General features: G+C 47.9%; 1 protein-coding gene across 1 annotated transcript in view; it reads left to right on the top strand.

Annotated features, from left to right (window-relative positions):
- Nucleotides 1-21434, top strand: part of LOC130540345 (connector enhancer of kinase suppressor of ras 3-like) — a 29817-nt gene extending 8383 nt beyond the window's left edge. Inside the window, exons 2-25 of the mRNA XM_057059417.1 lie at nucleotides 1190-1353; nucleotides 4295-4497; nucleotides 5122-5209; nucleotides 8204-8245; nucleotides 8914-9033; nucleotides 9188-9247; nucleotides 9748-9816; nucleotides 9904-10050; nucleotides 10749-10873; nucleotides 11088-11272; nucleotides 11356-11442; nucleotides 11523-11773; nucleotides 13734-13771; nucleotides 14974-15007; nucleotides 17427-17480; nucleotides 17830-17869; nucleotides 18216-18385; nucleotides 18857-18930; nucleotides 19009-19080; nucleotides 19302-19366; nucleotides 19442-19548; nucleotides 19622-19961; nucleotides 20448-20638; nucleotides 20740-21434. Coding sequence (XP_056915397.1) covers nucleotides 1190-1353; nucleotides 4295-4497; nucleotides 5122-5209; nucleotides 8204-8245; nucleotides 8914-9033; nucleotides 9188-9247; nucleotides 9748-9816; nucleotides 9904-10050; nucleotides 10749-10873; nucleotides 11088-11272; nucleotides 11356-11442; nucleotides 11523-11773; nucleotides 13734-13771; nucleotides 14974-15007; nucleotides 17427-17480; nucleotides 17830-17869; nucleotides 18216-18385; nucleotides 18857-18930; nucleotides 19009-19080; nucleotides 19302-19366; nucleotides 19442-19548; nucleotides 19622-19961; nucleotides 20448-20638; nucleotides 20740-20964 — 2951 coding nt within the window. The 3' untranslated portion in view covers nucleotides 20965-21434. The remainder of the gene's footprint in view (nucleotides 1-1189; nucleotides 1354-4294; nucleotides 4498-5121; nucleotides 5210-8203; nucleotides 8246-8913; nucleotides 9034-9187; nucleotides 9248-9747; nucleotides 9817-9903; nucleotides 10051-10748; nucleotides 10874-11087; nucleotides 11273-11355; nucleotides 11443-11522; nucleotides 11774-13733; nucleotides 13772-14973; nucleotides 15008-17426; nucleotides 17481-17829; nucleotides 17870-18215; nucleotides 18386-18856; nucleotides 18931-19008; nucleotides 19081-19301; nucleotides 19367-19441; nucleotides 19549-19621; nucleotides 19962-20447; nucleotides 20639-20739) is intronic.
- The last annotated feature ends 295 nt before the right edge of the window (nucleotides 21435-21729 follow it).

The raw sequence follows: 21729 nt of genomic DNA, 5'->3' as shown, positions 1-21729 counted from the left end.
TAGTTCAAGCCACTGGAATGGTGCAGTGCTTCTATGCTAGTGGCATGAAGGGGACTGTCCCAGGGTTCATTTGGCTTCTTTGGGTCCACCCAAACATCCAATGTGGATCAGGCTCTCTTGGCAGCTACTGGACAGTCAGGCTAGAGCTTAAAATTCTCTGAAATCTTGTTACCAAACTGATACCAGGGAATGAAAAAAGAAAAAAGTCTAATGAGGCCAACTGGATTTGACTTGCTCAAAGGTTCATGTTAAACTGGTGACTGTGGAATTTCCCTTTGATTCCATTGACTTGGAAGTGACTTAGGTGGGTGCCTGATATTCTCTCACAGGAAAAATGGTTTTAGAAGTGATCTTTGATACATTGTGAAACTTTCATGACACCGTAATGCAAGTCTGTGGTGATATATTTGTTAACCTGTGGTAGATCGAGTATTTTACTTAGTTTTTTCTTTTTTAATTTGATTCTCCTCATATTCATATTCAAGACCTTAAATGAAGTGCACGTGCACGTGTGCATGTATGAGGGAGAGACCGACGGATAGAGCAAGTGAGGATGTCTTTCAGAAAATCAGGGCACGGGGCCAGGGATGTGCAGCTGCCCCCTCTGCACTAGAATCATAGTGTTTACATCCACACACACACAGGCTTGTTCGAGTGTTGATGATTCCACTGAAAGAACCATTGTGTGCACAGGGAGGGGATGTTTGTGGGTTTGTTTGTGGTAGTATTGTGTCTATTTCTATAATATCAAAAGTGGGCATCACAATGCTTAAGTCCCTCCCATGTGTACAATGACCATAACAATCTGTGATATTCCTTACTGATGCCCCAAATAGTAGCAAAATGGAAACCCAGTCTTAACACACACACACACACACACACACACACACACACACACACACACACACAATATCCATTGTTTAACCAGCTGAGCAGTCTCAGAGGTCTCAACTGTTCTCTACTGTTTGCAGTATTATTTGTCAGACCAAGGTAGCGGTTCCACCTGTTCCTTATCTGCACTGTACACACAATAATAGCACAGATACAGTAGCCGAGCTTAAAGTTGGCTTTTATTTACCTTGAGCCGTGGAGCTCCACCAGTTGTCAGTTGAACCGTTTCAAACCGATCTGGGTTCTTTCTTTGTCTAATGAGTCTGTCTCATTTGCCTTCTTTGTTTTGTGTGTCCAGGGTTGGACGACAGCCTCCAGCAGTATGTGAGCAACTTTGAACGCGAGAAGATCAGCGGAGAACAGCTGCTGAAGATCACGCATCAAGACCTGGAGGAGCTGGGCATAGCTCGGATCGGACACCAGGAACTGGTGTTGGAAGCTGTGGACCTTCTCTGTGCACTGGTTAGTAGCGCGCCGGGGGGAAAATGGAATTGTTGGACGTAACTACCTCTTAAGGGAACAGCAAAGCTTCTGCTCCCAGTGGGGCCTGTCGGACCTGAATACGTAGCCTGTAGTGGGGCAGCTAGAAAGACCAGTGATGCAGAAGAGCTCATCAATTCCCACACAACTCAGCAGGGCGTGCGGGGGGGGTACAACGAGGCACGAAGCAGCCCGAGGGCACTGGGAAACCGCCTTGTCAGTCCCTGTGGGTGACAAACTGGATTGGAAAGGCCTTGGCAGTCAGAGAGGCTGTAAACAGCTGTTGGTTAAACATGGAGCTGCTAATGGCGGCCTGATATGATACGTTAGAGGAGGCCTGTTCTGCAGCTTCATATGTAAAGATCTTTTCTCAAAGGCTGCAAGGAACTCATCATTATCATCCTCTTATCAAGAACATGTTGATTTATATCTGGAGAACAGGTTTGGTTCTTATTGGTCACCCTGTAGATGGATTCTATCTCCCACTGCAGCTCCCACAACCGTCAGAGTCATTCAGAGGTAAAAGAGCAGTGAAGGCGTCCACGTTCCATCTAAAACAGTCCCGGCTTTTCCAGCAGATGGGATTGATTTTGAGCTTTATCACTTCCTGTGCTGTAAAGGTCCTATGTTGTGTTCCCCGCACTTTGATGTGTCAGCGTTTTCTGTCTTTATGCGCTCATTAAAGCCTATATGTTAATTGTTTGCATCAGTCCTTTCTCTTGTTATTGATCTCTCACTTCGGGGCATTATGAGGGAGTCTTTAACACCTTGTATAAAATGACTACGTGAATGTTTTGATGTGTAGATTGCAGTGAAGGCTCATCGCATCTCCGTATATGTACCAGTTCATTCCTGCCACTGAAGGCGGGCTGTTTGCAGGACTCTTCACATTCATTTCGCAGTTTATCATATATAATATGTGCGAACGGCTTCTGCTAGTTGTGGAATCGTGTGGCCTATAGCCTCCTCCACTGTGACACTAATCAGAGACAGACTTTTTCTCACCCCAGCCATGCAGCAGACTTTCCTTTCATCTGCCGTCCATAAATTTGCTCTCCTCTTGACGCATCTGGTGTTCCTCCACGGTATTAATTTTGAAGCTTTTATGCGACTTTATTCTGCCTTCACGGGATCCGCGCCTGTCCTCAGATAAATGCACTGAGCCCGTATTTGGTGTAACACTGCTTTAGTAGGGCCATTTATAGGAGGAATGTTGGACTCTGGGTAACCTTTAACCTATGACTGAAGCGGCACATCTAAGTGTTTTTTGTCCATTAGGGGTTTCCTTATTAAGACTGAGACCTTGGTTTGTCACAGGTCCCCAGGGAGGAAATGACCCCCCCCCAGTTGTAACTGAGACAAGGTCACTGCTACCAGCACAAACTCAGGCCCCTCACACTCCCCCTGCTTTCTCTATTTGTGTTTACTGTTAGATCAGACACTTCCTGTTCAGGCAGCCGCATAAAGCTTCGGAGGAGTTCCCGCCAGGCTTTCCTTTTTTTTTTTTATTTTTAAACAGTTTAAGCACATGCACACGTGTTAAAGAGTTCCAATACTGTGTATATACAGTGGGATGAGGGAATCAAGCTGACTCGGACCCAACTGACTCGGCAACGGCGTATTTCATCATCACCAGGGGGTCAGTTTTCCCCAAAGTGTCATTTAAACCCAAACTCCTTTTGCACATTATAGCAGAAAACACGCAGACTTACAGTCTAAATGGATCCATACAGCAACCGCGGCGAGGACAGGAAGTGCCGTGTTGTGATTAAATGTTATTACTACTTTATTTCTGGTGGTCTTTTCCAAAAGTCCCCTCGGAGGGCCCCCCGCTCCAGTCGGCCCCGGGAAAAAACCTTCGCCCCTCTTCTGTCTAGAAAGACAGTAAACATAATATACTGCTTCCAATACCGTTGTGAGAGGGAAAACTAAATGTATCGGAGTGGAAGCGCAGCTTTGGCTCATACGCGGTGGCTTGTTGCTCAGCTGGTTGTGTGGGATAAAAGCTCCATGGACATCTGTGAGCCAGTTAGAACTGCTGTCACTGTGTGATTAGCCTGCTAATGACAAATCCCAAAGACCAGGGAGACAGAAGATGCTCTGGCTGCCTTGTGCAACTTTCACTGTGGAAAAGATTAGAAGGACAATGGCCCCTTTACTTCCTATCGGCCTTCTCGATTTGCTCGCGTGCGGTGTTTCAGTGCACATCAGTCTGTGGCCACGGTTTTTCTGGCTTTCCTACCATGGTGGAGAGAGAGAGACGGCTCAGGGGGAAAAGTAGACACTGGCCACTCGCGGATCCGCTCCGCTGCTTTCCAGACACGTGCCTTTTTATTCCACGTACAGCACATTTAGCCCCTGGCTCTGGCTCATAATGTTGCTGGCAGCGACGCAACAGCATGTAAGCTGATATTTACCCAAACAGAAGCCAGACTGCCCTCTCCTACCATGAACCGACACTTTCCTCACTTAAAACACTGCACAGACTTTAACATTCCAGGTAGTTAGTCTCTTAAAACACATTTATACAAAATGGAGCCACTCGCACTGCAGCTCGCCGTCTGGACACACTCCGGTTCAAAGTCTCTGAATAACTTTGAGGAATGCCAAAAGCAGGAAGTGACTTGGGTCCAAGAATGCAAAGGGATCAGGTGATTGCACGTGCACCTCCTGCACCAAACCTGAGGACCAAAGGGTAAATTTCATGCTCAAACAAGCGAATGCACGTAAATCACATGTCAAAGTAATTACACCTGCTGTTTGGGCAGAAAAAAACATGTTTTCAGGCATTAAAAGACCCAAATTGTGGGGGGGGAGGATGTAGATTCTTTCCTGGTCTGAACTAATTAAGTGTTTTCATCTATTGAGATGTGCTGGTTCTATATTACCCGCTTTAAACGGCGTATGAATCTGATCATTTCAGAACTACGGGGTGGAGACGGACAACTTGAAAAGTCTCGTTGTCAGAATGAGAGCGGCCACCAACAATCTCCAAAAGGCCATCTCGGAGCGCAGGAGCAGCCCGACGTACGACGGCAGCACCTCGCGCAAGCCACCCAATGACTTCCTTACCTCAGTGGTGGATCTGATCGGCGCTGCGAAGAGCCTGCTGGCGTGGCTAGACAGGTAACAGCCCTTTCTAGCCAAAAGATGGCGATGATAATAATAATGATGTGAAAGTTCCTACTGATCTCTGTGACCACTTTCACGTAAACACTGCACAACCAGATGTGTGGTTTCTATATATTGTGCTGACTGCAGGGGGATTTTCAGATCCAGTGCCTTCAAAAATGTTTGCGTTTTAGTTCGGCCGGTCTAAGTAAAGGGTGGGGCGGAGGTGGCTCTGTCTCATTGCTTCCTTAAATTTCCACCAAGCGCAGATAAGTGTGTTTTTGCTGACCGCAGCCAGCGTTGGTCACAGCCGTTATATGTAATATTTAGGTTTCCACTCTCGGTGCCACAGCACACGTCTGCTCTGGAGACTCTTGCTGTGGTCACACAACAGACAAACCCACGTTTAGCAACACGCAGTCTGATGCAGATATGTGCCTTCACACATTCTGCTCTAATGGCTAAAATGGCCATATAGAGGGAGGATAGGAGCTTTAATGGCACCCTCTGTGCCAAGTATCTGTTTTTGATGCGATTAGAGAGCAAAAACAACATTTCCACACAAACGCTGCGTATATTTCTTTGCATTTTAAGGGTTTTCTTCAGACCGTTCTCATGGTCTCATGGTCTGCTTTGCAGGACACCGCTGACAGGGATCAGTGACTTCACCGCTACCAAGAACAAGATCATCCAGCTGTGTCTGGAGCTCACCACCACCGTCCAACAGGTCTGTAGGAACGGGGCCGCGGCAGCACGCAAACACGCAAAACAGCTGTTTCCGCTGTGCCGCTTGGAATGAAATGAAGGGAAAGAGGCTCATGCGAGATGTGGCGCCAGCGCTTCAAGAACGTTATTGCAAATGCTGGTTTTGTTTGTTTTTTAATCCCTTTACTGTTCTCCTCATTGTGCAAGCTAATGAGGAGACCCCCTTAGGAAGGGGTGTTTTATGTTAAACTCCTGCGTTTCCAGTTTACTAAAAACCCACTGGTGCGCTTGTAAAGGCAGCTGCCAGCAGTCCTGAGGCCGCTATATTCACTCAGCCGTGCGGTTCTTGGCTTTTTTTGCTCGTCTGAGCCTCTCGCAGAGAGACGGCTCACAAGACTTCCTGTGCGTGGGTTAAACGCCGGGATGATGAGTTGACCCCTTTCAGGTTGATTGACGGGTGAAAACTAAAAACAGCATCTGGATTTATGAAACCCAGCACTGGCCCAACTTTCTAACAGGACTTGCTTCACTGTTGCGTCATGTCTGTCAGGCGGATGCAGTCAGCTGTGGTTGCTTATCCACATGTTTTAAAAATGGGAGCTGGTGAGCGGCCAGGACTTTAAATATGAAGCAAAACTAGCTTGTAATTTTTTAATTCTTCTAAAATGGCCTGCATTAAGAACAGATGGCAAAGAAGTATTTTTTGTTTTTTTTTGCTGCCCTTTAAGGCAGCTGTTGAAATTGCAAGTGTCATTTTTCGAGGAGTTATTGCATCAAAATAAATTCCTTTCCCAAAAGTGCCCATTTCCTTAGCAGAGCCTGGGATTTCAGCGCCTGGGGTGATTTACTGTGGGTGTCTCGGTCATGGTCATCCAGGAAAAGCAGGGGGATATATTTCCCACACAGCTATGTGAAGTGGAGAGGTCGCGGCGTAGAATAAACTTCCGATAGGTGTTGAAAGAGTCGAGCAGGATTGTATAAATGAGTTTCCCTCCACATGCACATGCAGCCAGGCTCTTTGTTTCTGTGCTCTCTTGTTAATAATCCAGGTTGGACAACAGACAGACGTAGTTCTCCAGTGATGGGGGAGGCAGCAGGAGGTCTGCCCAGCTCGTTTGGGGACTTCAGCCCAGAATTTATGCGTTCGGCCTGAATGAAGTCTGTGTGCGCGCACACAAAGGGACACGGCCATAAAGCCGCGAACGCCTCGGCCCTCTTAATTGACTCGTCTGAGCGGAGGTCGTCCCTCTTCAAATCGTGCCTTTTTTCATTTGCCACACTTGTCTGTTGCCATTGTTCTGATCCTTGTTTTCAAAATCCAGATTAACTATCGACACCAGACAAACTCTAGATCTGCATTTATTTTTCTCTCTGGCTTTTTAGTTGTTTTTTTTTCCGGTCCCGTGCAAAGTTAAAAACAACCACGTTCACGCCGGCGCTCGTTTCTCTTTGACACGTCACGGCTCGACCGTGCAAATCGTCTCTGGTAGCAGATCAAAGGGGCCCAGAAGAGCCGACGGAGAGTCATCCGATCTGTGGGCAAAGCCCATAACATGAGGGACCAGCACACATGGGGAATTGTCCCTCGCCTTCTCCCTGAGCTTGTCCACACTTGGACACGACAGAACTGGGATGTATTTGAATGTCAGTAATTGGATCTGATGTAGATGAAAGCAGAGAAATGTTGGCGAGATGTTTAGCGAGCTGCACTGTAGCTGTTTTATCTGCAGGTAAGGTTTAGTTTCAGCAAGGGTTTATTTTTAGCTCATTCTATGCAGTTTAGTCAGTCGTGCAGCGTTCCAAACAGTCTCAAGAAGGAATATCAGTATATTCCAGACCGAGCCAAAATAAAACCGCTGCCTGTGGAATTACTTCTGGAGTTTGGAACGAGTTTGTAGTGAATTGTACCTGTCAAGATTGGGTTTTTTTTTTTCCGTATCATGACTGTTTTGACTGTTCCTTTTTGTTTCCTACCATGAAAGGGAAACAAATTTTTAACTGAATCTGAAGCTGGACCTCAAATGGGTCCTAAATATATCACCAGAGGTAGTTTACTTTGCTCTGCAGCCAAGGCTCCTGGCCGCAGACGGGCCATGAAAGTCTTGCAAATTCATTGTATTTGCAAACAGAGGTCCCCCTTTATCCTCGGAGAATGTGCAAGCTATGGAAATATGGGAAAAACACGTTCGACACCCCCCCCCCCACCACCACCACCGCCGCCATCTGCACAATACATTTACAAAGAGCGAAAGAGTTTGCTTTGTACGCGGCACATGCCTCTGCATGTCACCAGTACTGCGAGGGGCAATCACAAGACCGGTTCCTCTCTGCTTCACAGAGCACAATAGTGGCCCGTGAGGACTCTCGGGGAGTTTATTTTTCCTGTTTCCCGCACCGGTTTTGACAGAAGCATTCACCTGTGGAGTGATTGATGCTCTTCAGATAGCCGTAAACATGCCGCACATGAACAGGGGCCCTCTGAGCGCTCACAACACAGTTGTTCAGGGAGGCTGTTGCCTCAGCTGTGCCCGGTCCAAATGCAGCCATTGAGTGGTGCGTTGGGACTCTTGGAGCGGATGTTGGTTCCTCTCCCAGCTGACTGTGCAGAACTTATTGTTGGCTCCTTTCCCCGAATAAACTTAATAAGTGCTACTGTGTTCAGAGTTCCACCAGCAGCACCTCACCCACCGCTACCAACTGTTGTCCATTTGCAGCAAGTGAGACCTGAACTGAACTTTACACGTCCAATATTTGTTTCCCATCTGCACATTTTCAAAATATATCTGGGTTTTGTTTTTGTTCGATGGTTTCCTGAATCACGCGGACACTCTCGCATCACAGCTTGTGTTAAATTTAGACAGAGGGGTAATTGAATTATAACGATTGTATATTTGTGGCTTTTCCTCCATTTTCTGCATTCTGGAGATTATATTACTTTCAGCCAAACCCTATATTTTTCCACTTCTAGCCTCGGAGCGCCTCATCCTCATGTTTTGTCCATCTTTTTCTTTGATAGGACTGCAGCGTTTACGAAATGGAAGAGAAGATCCTGGATGTCGTAAGTTTTCTTTCGTGTTTTTCAGAAATGGGGGGGTGGTTGACCAGAAAGGTTCTGCACGGGTGGGAAAGGTCTGGTCGGTTTCCTTTTGAATGTGACGTGCTTTCAGCAGCGGGGTCAGTTTTCTGAGGTGCACAGAGCCGACGAGTCTATAGGACTGTCAACAGAGGGGGCGGCTCTCGTACGCCTCGGCCATCAATCAGTGGTTCCTGTTACTGACAGTCTCCCGAGCCACTCGGCTTCCTCCGCTGTTCCGCCTCTGCCTTAATAAACCCAGATCAGGCAGTCTGTCTGTGTCCAGTTGTTTTTGTTTTATACCTGTACAGCTTAGTACTTGGCTTGTATATTTCAGTGTTGGGTGGGAACCTAATCTTTATATTCATTGTCCATAAGCTCAGCCTTTTAATCAGGACAAATGACATTTCCTCAAGTAGACAATGCAAGCACGTGTCCAAATGGCTGATTTAGGGCGAATGGATGCATTTGTTCATCCAGTGAATGGTACACTAATGGTGTTTTTTGGAGCTTTGCTCCAAACAGTAACACACATGTGAAACTGATAAACTCGGAGGCAGCAGCCAGTTTACACAAAAAAAAGCACAATATCCTTGATATTATTAAAGGAACAGAACCATGTTAAACGGCTTTACTTTGCTCTTTTGGTGCAGTCGAAGATTCTGAACAGCATCTGTGATCAGACGGTCAGGACGACCTCTGACCCCCTGATGAGCCAGTCGGCCTGCCTGGAAGAAGTCCGGCTGACCAATATCAAACCAGGAGAGGGTCTGGTGAGGAATGCTGCTTCTTTAGCCCTGAACTGCTGTCTCTTTTATGAGTGCTCAAGTTGGAAACCAAAGCCCCGTGTCATAATGTGACTCACGCCTGTGAAAATAATGCATTTGTACTGAGACTAGAAGTAGCTTTGTCCTCTCTCCCTCATAGGGAATGTATATTAAGTCCACCTATGACGGGCTACATGTCATCACCGGAACCACAGAGCACGTAAGTACAATCAAAGAAGCTGGAAAGATTTTAACCGATTGTAGTTTTTCTGTTTAGCTGGAAATTTCTTCCATGACTCCTGTAGTTTTGCCTTTTGGTCTTCCCAAATGGAATCAAATAGTAAATTCCAAAACCCTGCAGCCTGTCTCTGTGCGAGTCAGCGACACCTCATCCACTAAAGCGAAAACTCGTTTTGCACTTCACCAACCAGTAAATATGACAAACCGCCTCAGCACAAGGACATCCAACCTTCCTTTACACCGACACGGCCGGTCCCTGACTAATATGACGGAATCGTTGTCACGGACGGCTTCCAACACCTACGGCTCCGGAATGCGATTCGCCAGCTGAATCATCGGCGGCAACGACGAGTTAATCTCGTTTGGCATTTGCGTAATGCGAAAAACAATTGAACAGACGCGCTAATATGCAGCCCGTGTTTGTGTTTGTTTGAACTTTGAGCGCGTGTCACCAGTTTCTTTGTTGGTTTTTCCCTCCAGTCGCCAGCGGACCTGACCAGGAAGATCCATGCCGGCGATGAGGTCATCCAGGTCAACCAACAAACAGTAGTAAGAACCACACAGACTGCCACTACTTGAATGTCTTTGATCCTTGATACTGAAAAGGCCTTGTTTGCATGTGTTCCTGTGCACCAGGTGGGATGGCAGCTGAAAAACCTTGTCGTCAAACTGCGAGAGGACCCCAAAGGTGTGCTTCTACTTCTTAAGAAGAGGCCCACAGGCACAACAGGTTTCACTCCTGCCCCGCTTAAAAACATGCGCTGGAAGCCCCCGGTACCACAGGTAGGTGTACACAAACACACGAGCCTCCACACATGCTCCTTTCATTCGGAGAGATCAAAAAAAAGACAGCGCATCTAGTCATCATCGGGCAATTATCAGCTTTTAAAGGGAGTTGGTTCCAAAAAGGCAAGTTGAGACATGCGCCAGAGCCACAACAGATGAGTCGCGTGATGATGTGTCCTCTATTGTTCAGTCTGTTTGTGTAACAGGCAGTGGGGAAAAAGACAGCGAGGTTAATAATAATCACGTCAGATCGCCTTTGATAAATGTGTCCTGGTCTCAGGAAGCTGATGCTAATAGCTAATTCGCTAATGTCGTCTTCCTTAGTTTTTAGCCACTCCTGAGCCCCCTCTCGGAGCACCGCCATGTGGCTCCGGGATAAACAGGAGTCGACCAGAAATGCTGCCTTTTAGTCAGAGCTTTCTGTAATTTAGTGTCAATCGTGCGTCAGGCCACGCCCACTTCACAGGTATGAGAGAAAGAGGCCGACTCGCACGTCACCTGTTACCAGTCGACCAGTTTCGACAGAACATTCCAAGCGCGTGTTTCGGGAAAATTTCACAACCATAGCAGCAAACGTTTGAGGTTTTGACAGTAAAGCGCTCTGTTCGTGCCCAAAACGTATCTGTGATGTCACAAAAGCTGCCATTCATAACGTCCAACATTCATCACATTAACTCTTTCTCTATGTTTTCCAGAACAATTCCTCCTTGATCAGGAATCAGTCTCCGTGCGGCTCGGCTAACAGATTAGCCAAAAAGGAGAAACCTGCTATTTTGGACTTGTACATCCCCCCTCCACCACCGGTGCCGTACGCCCCACGGTGAGGCTTCATTACTCCTGCTGAGAGTAGCCTTTTATGACGTTTAGGTTTATTTTTTCTAAACTGAGGTATAGGCTGCATTTCCTGTCCCCGCCTTCCCCTCCCATCCTGTTTATCAGCGCTTTGCCCCCCCCACCACTGTGGCCAGCGCCACTCAGATTTGCCAGCCGCTCTTTTGCTCGTGTTGTAACCAGCAATTCGCTCCTGTCCACAGAGACGTGAGAACGGACGCCCTGTCCAGCGTTAGCCAAAGACCAAAGGGCTCCGAGTCGCCAAACTCCTTCCTGGACCTGGAGAACAGGAGACGCACCGTCGCAGATTACGACAGGCTGAACTACGGCTGCCCCATCGAGGCCAACGTGATCCAGCCCAAAATGAGGGAGCACAAGCCCTCGCGGGGTCGGTGCCACCAGGAAATCTTAGAAATTCACAGGTATTAAATGTGTTAGAGCCATTCAGTAACATTTAAGTGTCCCCTCCAGGGAAGCCCCGGCCCATCTCCATGCCAGCGGACACCTGTCTGGGGGTGACGGACCCCTACGCTAAACCCTGGGCACAGGGCAGGAAAGGTATTCCCGTCTCATAGTTTTCCAGCTGCGGAGCTGCAGCAGTGGTGTCAGCAAGGTTGCTCACGGCGTCTCCGTTTTAGGCGAGGACCTTCTCTACAGATACCTGAGCAACGAGAGGATCCCCACCATCGCCGAGGAGGTTCCCTCCGTGTCCCCCCCTTACAGAGCAGCGGGGGAGCGCCATCTCATCCGAGTGGACCGCGTCGGGGGCAATCGCTACTTCTCGAACTCGGACCTTCACAACAGCGCCACCATTCCGTACCAAGAGGACGCGAAGAAGGCTCCCGTAGCCCCGGTCACCAAGCGCACGTCCGCAGAACGCTCACTACTGGTCAGTTGGATCACAAGGCTTAAGCTATTGACTCACTGATGATGCGCTTCCTGTCCGGGGCTTCCTGTTTCTGTCTTTGTGTCCTTCCGTAGTGCCTTTGATATTCAACGTCCAGCTGGTTTTTTGGCAGCTTCGGGCTTTTTTTCCCCACATTCCTCTGTCCCCGACTTCCATGTTTCCCTGGTATAACCACTACTACCAACTACTGCTCCTACCAGACTCGCTTGTAGATTTCATCACATCATGCGGCGATGCCTTTAACACTGTCCACCCCCCATGTCCACGTCCCCTTCGAGGAGACCCAGTTTCTTCAGGTTGAGACGGGTTTTGTGTGCTGTCTGAGTTCTGTGTATATTAATTGATGTCATGTTTTCGCTTCAAATACTCTGTGGTACTGCTATTTAAAAACTAAAACCTGATGTCAAGTACATTTTTTGATCTGATTTATTAGCATAGTCTCAAAAAAAAATCAAAGAAACGGCATATTTTGTGCTTTGATGTTACTCTTTCTTTTCAAAATGGCATTTGTTGTACCCATGCTACCAAAGGTTGCCTCTTGTAAGCTATGCAAGAAAGACTTTTCCAATTCACTGACAATGCTGTACTGAATGGTTAAAGGATGTTTCTGTCTTAGGACTAGCAAATATGTGCGCTAGTTTCCCAGCTATGCACTCATCAGAAAAGGTTAAAATGCCGTGTTTACTCTGCAGTTACCCACCTAAAGGGCCTACGCACACAGCTGGTTAACAGAAGAAAAATGGTATTTTGAAGCAAACACTCGCAGGTCAACCTGCCTTTTAGCCCAGTAGGGTGACGCTGTGGGACGACCACAGTTGTCAGGACAAAGGTGGTCAGCATTGACAACGTAGGGTCTCTTTTATCTGGGTCATATTAATCCGTAGACGGACGGACAGTATTATTTATGAAAACGCAGGAAAGTGTCTGTTGTTGCTTTATCTGCCTTTTGTAAGTTTTGAATAGCATTTTATTAAAAAGTTCAGCTCATGTCCGACACCTTTTGTATTGTCTTTTGTTTTTTACAGCGGGTGTGAAATTGCTTCCCGTATAAATCAAATGCATATTTAATGGGAAGAGCGCGGGCAAGGAGCAGATGTACTCCTTATTTACCTGCCAGCTGGCCCTTTTTAACCTGCTTTGACCTTTTTAAAGGAAAACGCTGCCCCCCCCTCCCATGAAACGCGATCGCTAAAGTCAAGTTACCTTTTCCGCGTATCTCCGATGGTGATGCTTATGTAACTCTCGCTCTCTCTTTGATGAACCTTAAATTCCAGCTGGGGGACCATATGGCCGAAGCGGGTTTTCCGCCCGTGCACATATGTTACCTTTTAAGCATTTAAAAGCCAGGTTAGGGGGGGGTTTGCCATTTTATTGATCTGAAGTGTTTACCTGGGAAGGATCTGCCCCCCACCCCCCTTTTCCTCATTCCTTTTCCTCATTCCTTTTCCTCTGTGTCTTCATGCATGCAAAAGGTCATTTTTTCCCCACCTCCTTGCATCTTTTCTTGACCCAAACCTCCGCTCTAGCCTCACTCACGCCTCACTAATTTGCACTTTCTCTGGTAAATCGGTGTAACCTCCTGCTCTTTGCTGATCACTAACGCCTCGTAAAGTGATTTACTGATTGTGCCTGGATTTCTGTCGACTCATCGTGAATCACATGTGAATGTGATGAATGTTTTACCCTCCCTGCCTTTAGTTCCTGTTTCCTTGTTCTCGAGGCCTGTCAGCACTCTTTAATTTGGTCTGGAGAAGTCTCGACCGTACGTGTTATTACATAAAGCCGCACGCTGGATGTTGACTGTAAACACCGACACCATCTTAAAGTGATAGTCAACAGTAGCTTTGAGGCTCCAGCCTCCAGATCAGTGCATCTCAATCACATCAGAAGAGCTGGTTCCAGCCCCAACACGTGTTAACGCATGAATCTTTATGTATCACAGGGACCTGATTGGCACTCTAGCAGTGACTTCCTCCACTGGTGAGTCCTTCGCTCTCCCACACACACAGAAATACACACCACACGTAGATCTGTCATCCATAGGGCAGACAAGGGTGGGTCCGTTTTTCCAGCCGAGACTGAAGGTCAGCAATCCTGGGGAATCTTAAAAACAGCCGGTCTGTGGGTGGGCCGCTTTTACGATCAGGGGAAAATATGCCTCCAAACCCGAGGGTTCATGCAGGACAGGGCGATAAGGACGGAGATAAAAGGGCTCTTTGAGGCTTGGTGGGATTTTACTGTCACTAAAATCAAGCATTCTCTACTAAACGTGACAAAAGCATCTTCAAATGTGCACAAAACAGGCTCATATTTACATGGTCTCTCAGCAGAAATCAATCGGTGCTTCCTGAGCCCTAACGTGCCAGCCTGGACTCCCACTCTGCTGCCCCCCCCCCCCCAGATATCATCACACACCCGCGACTCCATTTCATGACAAATGCTGATTGCTGTACACTCCTAGTTATAAATAAGCGCGCCCCATGGCAGTAGACGACGCTGTTCCTCCTGCCCTCGCTCCGGTATCGGACTGAGGGCCCGAGGAGGTGTGACACCCCCAACAATGACCCGTCCCGGCTGGTTCTATTCCGAGAGCCGTGATGTCCAATCTGCGACCCACTCATCACTGCCGGAGCGTCCATAATGAAACCCTGACGCAGGCAGTTTGATTGACAGCAGATTTAACTATTATTTTTGCTTGTTAATCCGACCAAATCAAAGCCATTCTTTGTCTTTGTGAGAAAACCTTAGATGTGGCATCAGCCTAAGGTTCAGCATCAGCATCAGCATCAGCCCAGCGGAAAGTCCTGGTCTCTATGAGTCCACCGATGAACTTGGGCTTGCGACACCTTTCGAAAACCAGCATCTCCTTTAGCAAACCAGTCATTTACAGAGGAGGCAAAGACATGAAAATGTAGGGATGACTGGAGAGGCCGACCGCTGATGCCAGCAATAAGAAGCAGGAAAAACAAGTCCGAGACAGTTTCGGGCCCTGAAATTGCAGGGTGAGGCCCCCGGTGATCTTTTGGAGCGTTGGGGAACTTCCTCGTCTCCGAGAAGCTTTGCCACATGTATTAGCAGACACAACATGGTGCCAGTGCATCCGCAGATGGACTGGAGCCTAAATGACGGATGTCGAGTCATTTCAAAATCTCTGAAGCCTCAAATTTGATCTTCTCTCACAGGTATAATCAACGATCCTGGTCCTTCTCCCAAGCAGTGAGTACAGTAAACGAAACCAAACTAATCTGTGCTCATAACAGGGTTGTTTTTTTTAAGCTATAAAAGAATCTGATATTATCTGCCCCCCTCACCTCCCCCTGCACCATGCGAGATTTCCCCGTTGAATAATAGGCACTCTGTTCGCCCCCACCATTTCTGTCTTGACACACATTCTGGGTGGGGAGGTGGAAATGGGGGGTGGGGAGGTGGAAATGGGGGGTGGGGGGGGGGGGTCGCATTAGCTAAGTGCCGTGACAATCCTCAGCGTGGCTCGTGATGGGAGATTGAGCGCTACAATGGTGTGACTAATCTGCATCGCTGCGAGTCCTTCAGGCTTTTGACATGAGTCGCAGGCAAAATTACCTCACTTCCACGCACAAAAAAAGGGTTTGTGGTCCTTGAAGATGCCGTAAAGCGACATGCTGAGATTTTCTTTCCTCAAACGGGATGAGGGGAAGTGTATGTTTTCTTATTCTTTAATTCACAACTTTAATTGAAATGTCAAAGGGGAGGGGACGGCTTTCTGTTGGGGTGACGCCAGGAAGTTACTTGATATGGATGAGAATGATGGGGGGGGGGGGTCAAGCAAGAGGGGAGGCTACAGTGTGAGAAAGTGAGTGATATAATGGGGGGGTCTCTTTACTGATGTGCCACAATAGCAAGTGGAACAGAATGAAGAGGAGGCCCTTGTGTTTTCCTGCATAAATGAAACGGGGAGTATAATAAACCAGGACCCAGGGAAGTTCCTGATTGGTTAACTAGGTAGAACATCTCGTCACATTCAGGCAGATGCAACTCGTGGAGTGATGTTTTGACTACCAAACCAGCTTCCCACCGAGGCAGGGCGCGGGGCCCCAGATCGCCTGAGTACCTCACAAACACGTTATATCTTCTTTACATTTTTGTCCAGAATTTTTTTTTTATAGCGATATTAAATGTGAAAGGCATTAACTATATTCATTTTACTTAAAGCTCTTTGCTATTCCAGCAATTATAAGGGCTGTTATGTGCCTTACTGTGGATTTAGCGACACCCAGTGGTCAAATTTAGGAAGTACGACGGCTTTCAGAATGACTTTTCACCTTCAGTTGCTCAAGAATGTGTCATTATTGAGCTTTTACTGCTTAAAATATGTGATTAACCACTCGGTTCCCACATTGCTGAGGAATATTTAAAAAAGACACTACTAGAATTTTTTATTTTTATTTTTTTAAAATGACCAAAAACACCGTCAGGACCGAGATGCTGGCAAAGGTTCGGTCAAATTTTGTTCAGATACTTCGCGATAAATTACGATCACTGAAGTCCTGGTGGCAGGTAAACTACCGATCACATTTGTCTTTAAAAGTGCATATCGATGATAAACGAAGTGAAGTTTTAAGCCAATTTAACAGGAAAACAAAGGCCGAGTTAGCCGTTTGAGGCTAACCCTTAGCTGGACACGCTACTTTCCTATGCTGCTAATTATGTTAATTTAAGTTAAACGGGTGGGTAGAGCACCCCGACCCATTAAAAACAACGCTTTTATCCACGTTTTAAAATTGCGATGTGATTAAACAGTTAACTGTACGCAAAGTTCCATTCTTTATTTTTAAAGAGAGATGTGCCAGTTTATGTGATCTACTGGGTTCTATTCTCTCAGAATAACATGCCCACCATTAAAGAAGGGCATCATTCTGCAACCTGTTGCTCTGCTCTGTGGCTTCAGTGGTTACTGGCTGCCCATGATGTGCACTTTACACAGAAACCCAGTTGAGAGGCGCCCACGTCCTGCATGTGGAGCAGAAGTGGCCAAAGCAGATACTGGAAGAGCAGCATGTGTTTATAGAAGCCGGAACCAGTAGGGGTCTCTCCTTACTGGTTTCTTGGGTGTGCTTGGTGATGGGAGGCAGACAGAAACTGGACCCCCGTGATGGTGGTTTCCACCATTCAAGATCTGTCAGGTATTTCAGCGTAAATAGAGGCGTAAACAGCCAGCTGAGTTCCTGGTCTGTGCTGTTCGCTGTTGCCACCAACAAATAAAAGGAACTGGAAGACGCAGAGGAAGTTGGTCAGCGCAGCAGCCATGATTTCTCAATCTTTTATCAATTTGCTGCTGCTGCGCCGAAAAATGTTATTTAGGCTTGACTGCACGGGGCGTAAGATTTGACTCTGTCAGCACGTTTTGTGGTTAATCGGCGCAACAGAAGTGGAAATTATCCACATCGGAGCGGCTTTAAAATAATTGTTTCTTCCCACACCAATGGCAAGAAACAAAATTGAGCAATCTGCACTATCTGCCCATTACATCACTTCCTGTCACCGCACTAGTGAGAGACGTCGAGCAGTTATTCTTTTTACCCCCTCAGTGGCAATATTATATACACAGGAAAACTGTGGTTTAGATTGCTTTGGGTTTTGTTTCCCTTTCGTACAGGCTGCCTTCCCAATATCTGGAGCTCCAACGATGGCTGCCGAAGACTACAACCCCGTAAGTGTTCCTTCCTTTTTAACGGACGGCATTTGGTTAGAAGACTGTCAGAGATATGAAATTACCGCGCTGATAACGGCACCGCTTCAGCTTCAGCTCTGTCACGGTGACAAGTCGGAATGTTAAAACTCATATTGGATTTGGTTGAAGAGATGCTGGGGTGGGGGTGGGGGGGCGTCTGGGTGAGTGTGAGAGTGAGAGAGAAGTTAAACATGAAAAATGCATGCGACACTTGTCTGTGTGAGAGGAACAGGATGTTCTGGACAGCTTCTCCGAGACTGTTCATGTTGTCTCCTGCTGTTGACACTGACTCGAGCGCCCTTCCTCCCCTCCTCTGCTCTCCTCTCAGGTCTCCCTGCGGCACAAATCCAAGAAGAAGACCCGAGGAGGTGAGTGTCCCCTCCCACCGCTCTGTGCCCTCCTCTGTAATTTAGATCCTGTGTGGGTGTGTGAGAAGTGGCAGGCCAATTAAGCAGCAGAGCCACTTTCAGGTCTCCATTTTAGCCTCTCTGTGCGCTCGGCTCGGCGAAGCTTTAGATCATTTTCTGGCCGAGAGGTTACAGGAACAGGTAGGAGTCGAACTTTTGAATCACCTGGTGTGGAGCCAGCGGGGACTGTTGAGTGCTATTTTTAGCGCTCGTATGGGTTGTTTGTGCAAGCTGCCGCGTCCATTTCCTCTAATTGCGGCGCTCGGCAGGGCTTTTTCCACTTGTAACCCGCGTTCTCGCCGCGCAGGCAATGGCATCATGAGCAGGAGACGCATCTCCGTCAAAGAGCTGGGCCAGCCGGACCACCAGGGATGGCTGTACAGGAAAAAGGAGACCAAAGGCTTCCTGGGCATGAAGTGGAAGAAGTACTGGTTTGTGCTGAAGAAGACGTCGTTCTACTGGTACAACAACCAGCAGGCGAGTAAAGAGCGCGTTAATCTTCACGCGTTAGTACGAGGCTGTAACGGGTCAGGCTGGGACCAGTCGATAAAAATCTAGTTGCCAGTCGCTGCCGCAGTATTTAGGGTCGCCTATTTGTCCACTGGGTTCTCGAGCGCGCTGGTGATTTGTGATCTACGTTCCTGATATGTGCGCCAGTATGAGCTGGAGGGTATCACTGGGCGGTCAGTCACAAGCAGGAGCACTTCAAGGAGAGCCGCTGATTCATTTAGAGCTTTGAAAGACAGCGGATTGTTTGCACCTTTAGAGTGAGTCACACTCAAGCCCGCGGCGTCCTCGGCTGCGAGCGCCGCGCCTCCATCTCGATAGGAAAGAAAAAAACCCAGCGCAGAAGCTGAGCGTGGTTGAGTGCTGCGGCCTCAGCCAGGAAGTGCCGCACAGCCAGCGTCTGCTTTTCAAAAGCTTGATTTGGCCTCTTCTGCACTGCAGGCTGAGAAGGCCGAAGGCTACATCAACCTCACCAACTTCGTGATCGACAGAGCCATCGAGTGCAAGAAGAAGCAGTAAGTCACGTCCACGTCGCCCTTTTCTCCCGCCCACCGGCGTAAGCCGCCGCTCACTCCTCTCTTCTTCTCTGGCAGTGCCTTCAAAGCGTGCCATCCACAGGTGATGATGTTTTACTTCGCGGCGGAGAGCCACGAGGACATGAACCTGTGAGTCACATGACATGACACCCCCCCACACACACGTCTCACCCCGACCACACTGCATCTCAAGGAAACCTCTTTCAATTTCGTTCTCAAGCTCAGCAAAAGCTCTAATGTGCAAATCAAATCAACCGGAAAGAGAAGTTCGACTTTTATAGTAATGGGCTTGTTATTTAAATCGCCGTCCTTTTGTTTGCATGCTGGGTAACGTCTCTCCCATTTTAAAGCTGGTTGAACAAACTGGGCCTCGCCTCCATCCAGTACGAGCCAACGGTCCAGAACGCTGCAGCCGGTGAGCTCCCCGTCCTGCTGATCCGAGTTCTGCTCCCTCTGCCCGGGTTCTGACCTTTGACCTTTCCTCCCGCAGAGTGTTACAGTGAAGCCAGTGACCACGAAGAAGCGGAAAGCACAGAAATCCCCCCCCCACCGTATACGGACCGGACCCTGCAGGGACCTCCTGGTGGGACGCACCAGGTCAGCCTCGCCGGTACGCCTTCGGACTCGGTGTGTCAGAACGGAACATGTGATGGTGTTCTTCCTTTTTCAGGGGACTCTTCCTCCTCCTTACTCCCCCGCCGTCCCGGTCGCCACCACTGGGTCGCTGTCTTCCCCCGTCAGCACGATGACGTCGCACAGCTCTTCCTCCTCGCTGGCCAAGCAGCGGCAGTCCTGGTTGGATCTGGTGTCGCAGGCGTCTCCCGTCGCCGCGGAGACGGCCGTGGTGTGCTCGGTGCAGGTGCACTCGCACCAACCCGCAGCAGAGGAGGCGGACGGGGAGGTGTTGGAGAGCTCCTCTCAGCCGGACTCGCTGGACACCGAGTCCAATGAGGAAAACGCCGGGGCAGAGGAAGAAGGGGCCCAGACGGCAGCTCCAGAACCTCCAGAAGGTGAGGCTGGGTGTCCTCATCGGCCTCGGGTTTGGCTTTATTAACATTATTTTTTTAATGGGAGACGCAACACGTGACTGTTCTGCCTGCTTTCCGGTATCTTTCATCCTCTTTAAGCTTTTAAACCGGAGAGGAGGTGTTAAATGGTGAAAGTAGGTCATTGGTGGAAGGCTGTTTTTACATTTAGAATGTTCTACCCATCAGACAGCTGGCTGTTCTTGTTTTTGCTGCTAAAATAACTACCGAAACTAGTAGTTTACATATTTTTTTCGCAGAAAAACAGGCTAGTTCTGTTTAGGATAAGTTAGAATTAAGTAGCTTACGCAATCTTCAGTGTGGATCACTTCAGAATAAATATGTTTCTGATATATATCATGTTTGATATCACACATATTAAATAAATGCAGCAGGGAAGTAGCAGTTTAAAGAATATTGATTTATGCAGTGTCTCAGCGGTGATACTGAAAAGTGCACGTGTTGTTGCAGGAAACCACGGGAACGTCTCGGATGAGATGGAGAAGCTGTACATCCATCTGAAAGAAGCCAGCCTGTCGCCTATAGGAGATCGTAAACCATCCACAAAGAGGGAATTCAGGGCCTCCTTCATAAAACGCTGTAAAAACCACGTCGTCAATGACAGACTGCACCAAATCAGGACGCTCAACAGCACTTTAAAGGTGCGTAGCAGGTTTCCCCTCTGATTTTCTGCTTTTTTCCCCCCCATCTGTATTTTAAAGAACTTAATTTGAGTTATCCCCCCCCCCGTCTTTTCACTCAGTCAAAGGAGGCCGATCTACAAGCCATCGAGCAGATCCTGATGGATCCGGAGCTCACCGCAAACAAGTTCAGAGGGTGGAAGGAGGCAAACCTGACCCTGGTGCAGGAGATCTGTGCGAGGCAAAGCCAGCAGGGGGCAGCAGAGGCGGGGGAGGCAGAGGCGGGGGAGGCGGGGGAGGCTGCGGTGGCCTCCAGCGCTGCTCCTGTGGCGGAGACCAGTTTATGAGCCGTGGACTTGAGGACTCCCCTCACTGGCTGTGGACACAAACACTGACTGCCACGTCCATGTCAGCTGAGCTCTTATGCTTCAACCCTCTGGATCACCGAGTATTTTTCACCCCTAAATGGAGCCAGAGCAAGTGTGATTCGTCAGTCATACTGAGATGTTTGTTTACTAGTATTACTTTTGCTGTTTGAGTTGTATGATTGGATTATTTTGCAGATGTTGAACTTGTGCACATACTGTTTTATATTTTGAGACTATTGACATTGAACCAGTGGATCCACTGGCACGGGCTCAGAAAGGCCTGTTTTTACAGTACGTTTTATATTTTTGTTTCTTCGGGGTAAACAAAGTTCAGCCTGCTATTGGTGCCATGCATCAAATGTGTGATGACACTTGTACAGCAACGGTTTTACAGTGTGTCTTTCCCCAAACGGAACACCATAACAGATTAAATGTTGATCTCAATGTTGGTTCTGCTGGTTGAATTGGATTTTTATTTTTTACTTACTAACTGAAAGAAGGGAATTGAAATGCCAAGAGAAATATCCCAAGGTAAACGAGGACTGATGAACCCTAACCTTAAGAGATAAAGAATTCTAACAACACTTAAACGCCACCTGAACAAATCGGAACACGGCCACAGGAATGGGATCAGTGTTATGATGATAAGGAGACATTGACCCCTGAACTTCTAAGAATGAAGGGGCTTTGATCATTAAATACCCCACCTTGTATTATTGCCCCAAAACTGTATCGACTGCCGTC

The sequence above is a fragment of the Takifugu flavidus genome, chromosome 16 (assembly GCF_003711565.1).
Source record: "Takifugu flavidus isolate HTHZ2018 chromosome 16, ASM371156v2, whole genome shotgun sequence".
Taxonomy (NCBI): Eukaryota; Metazoa; Chordata; class Actinopteri; order Tetraodontiformes; family Tetraodontidae; genus Takifugu; species Takifugu flavidus.
Note: the sequence above shows the minus strand (reverse complement) of the source record. Positions and strands in the feature narration are given on the sequence as shown.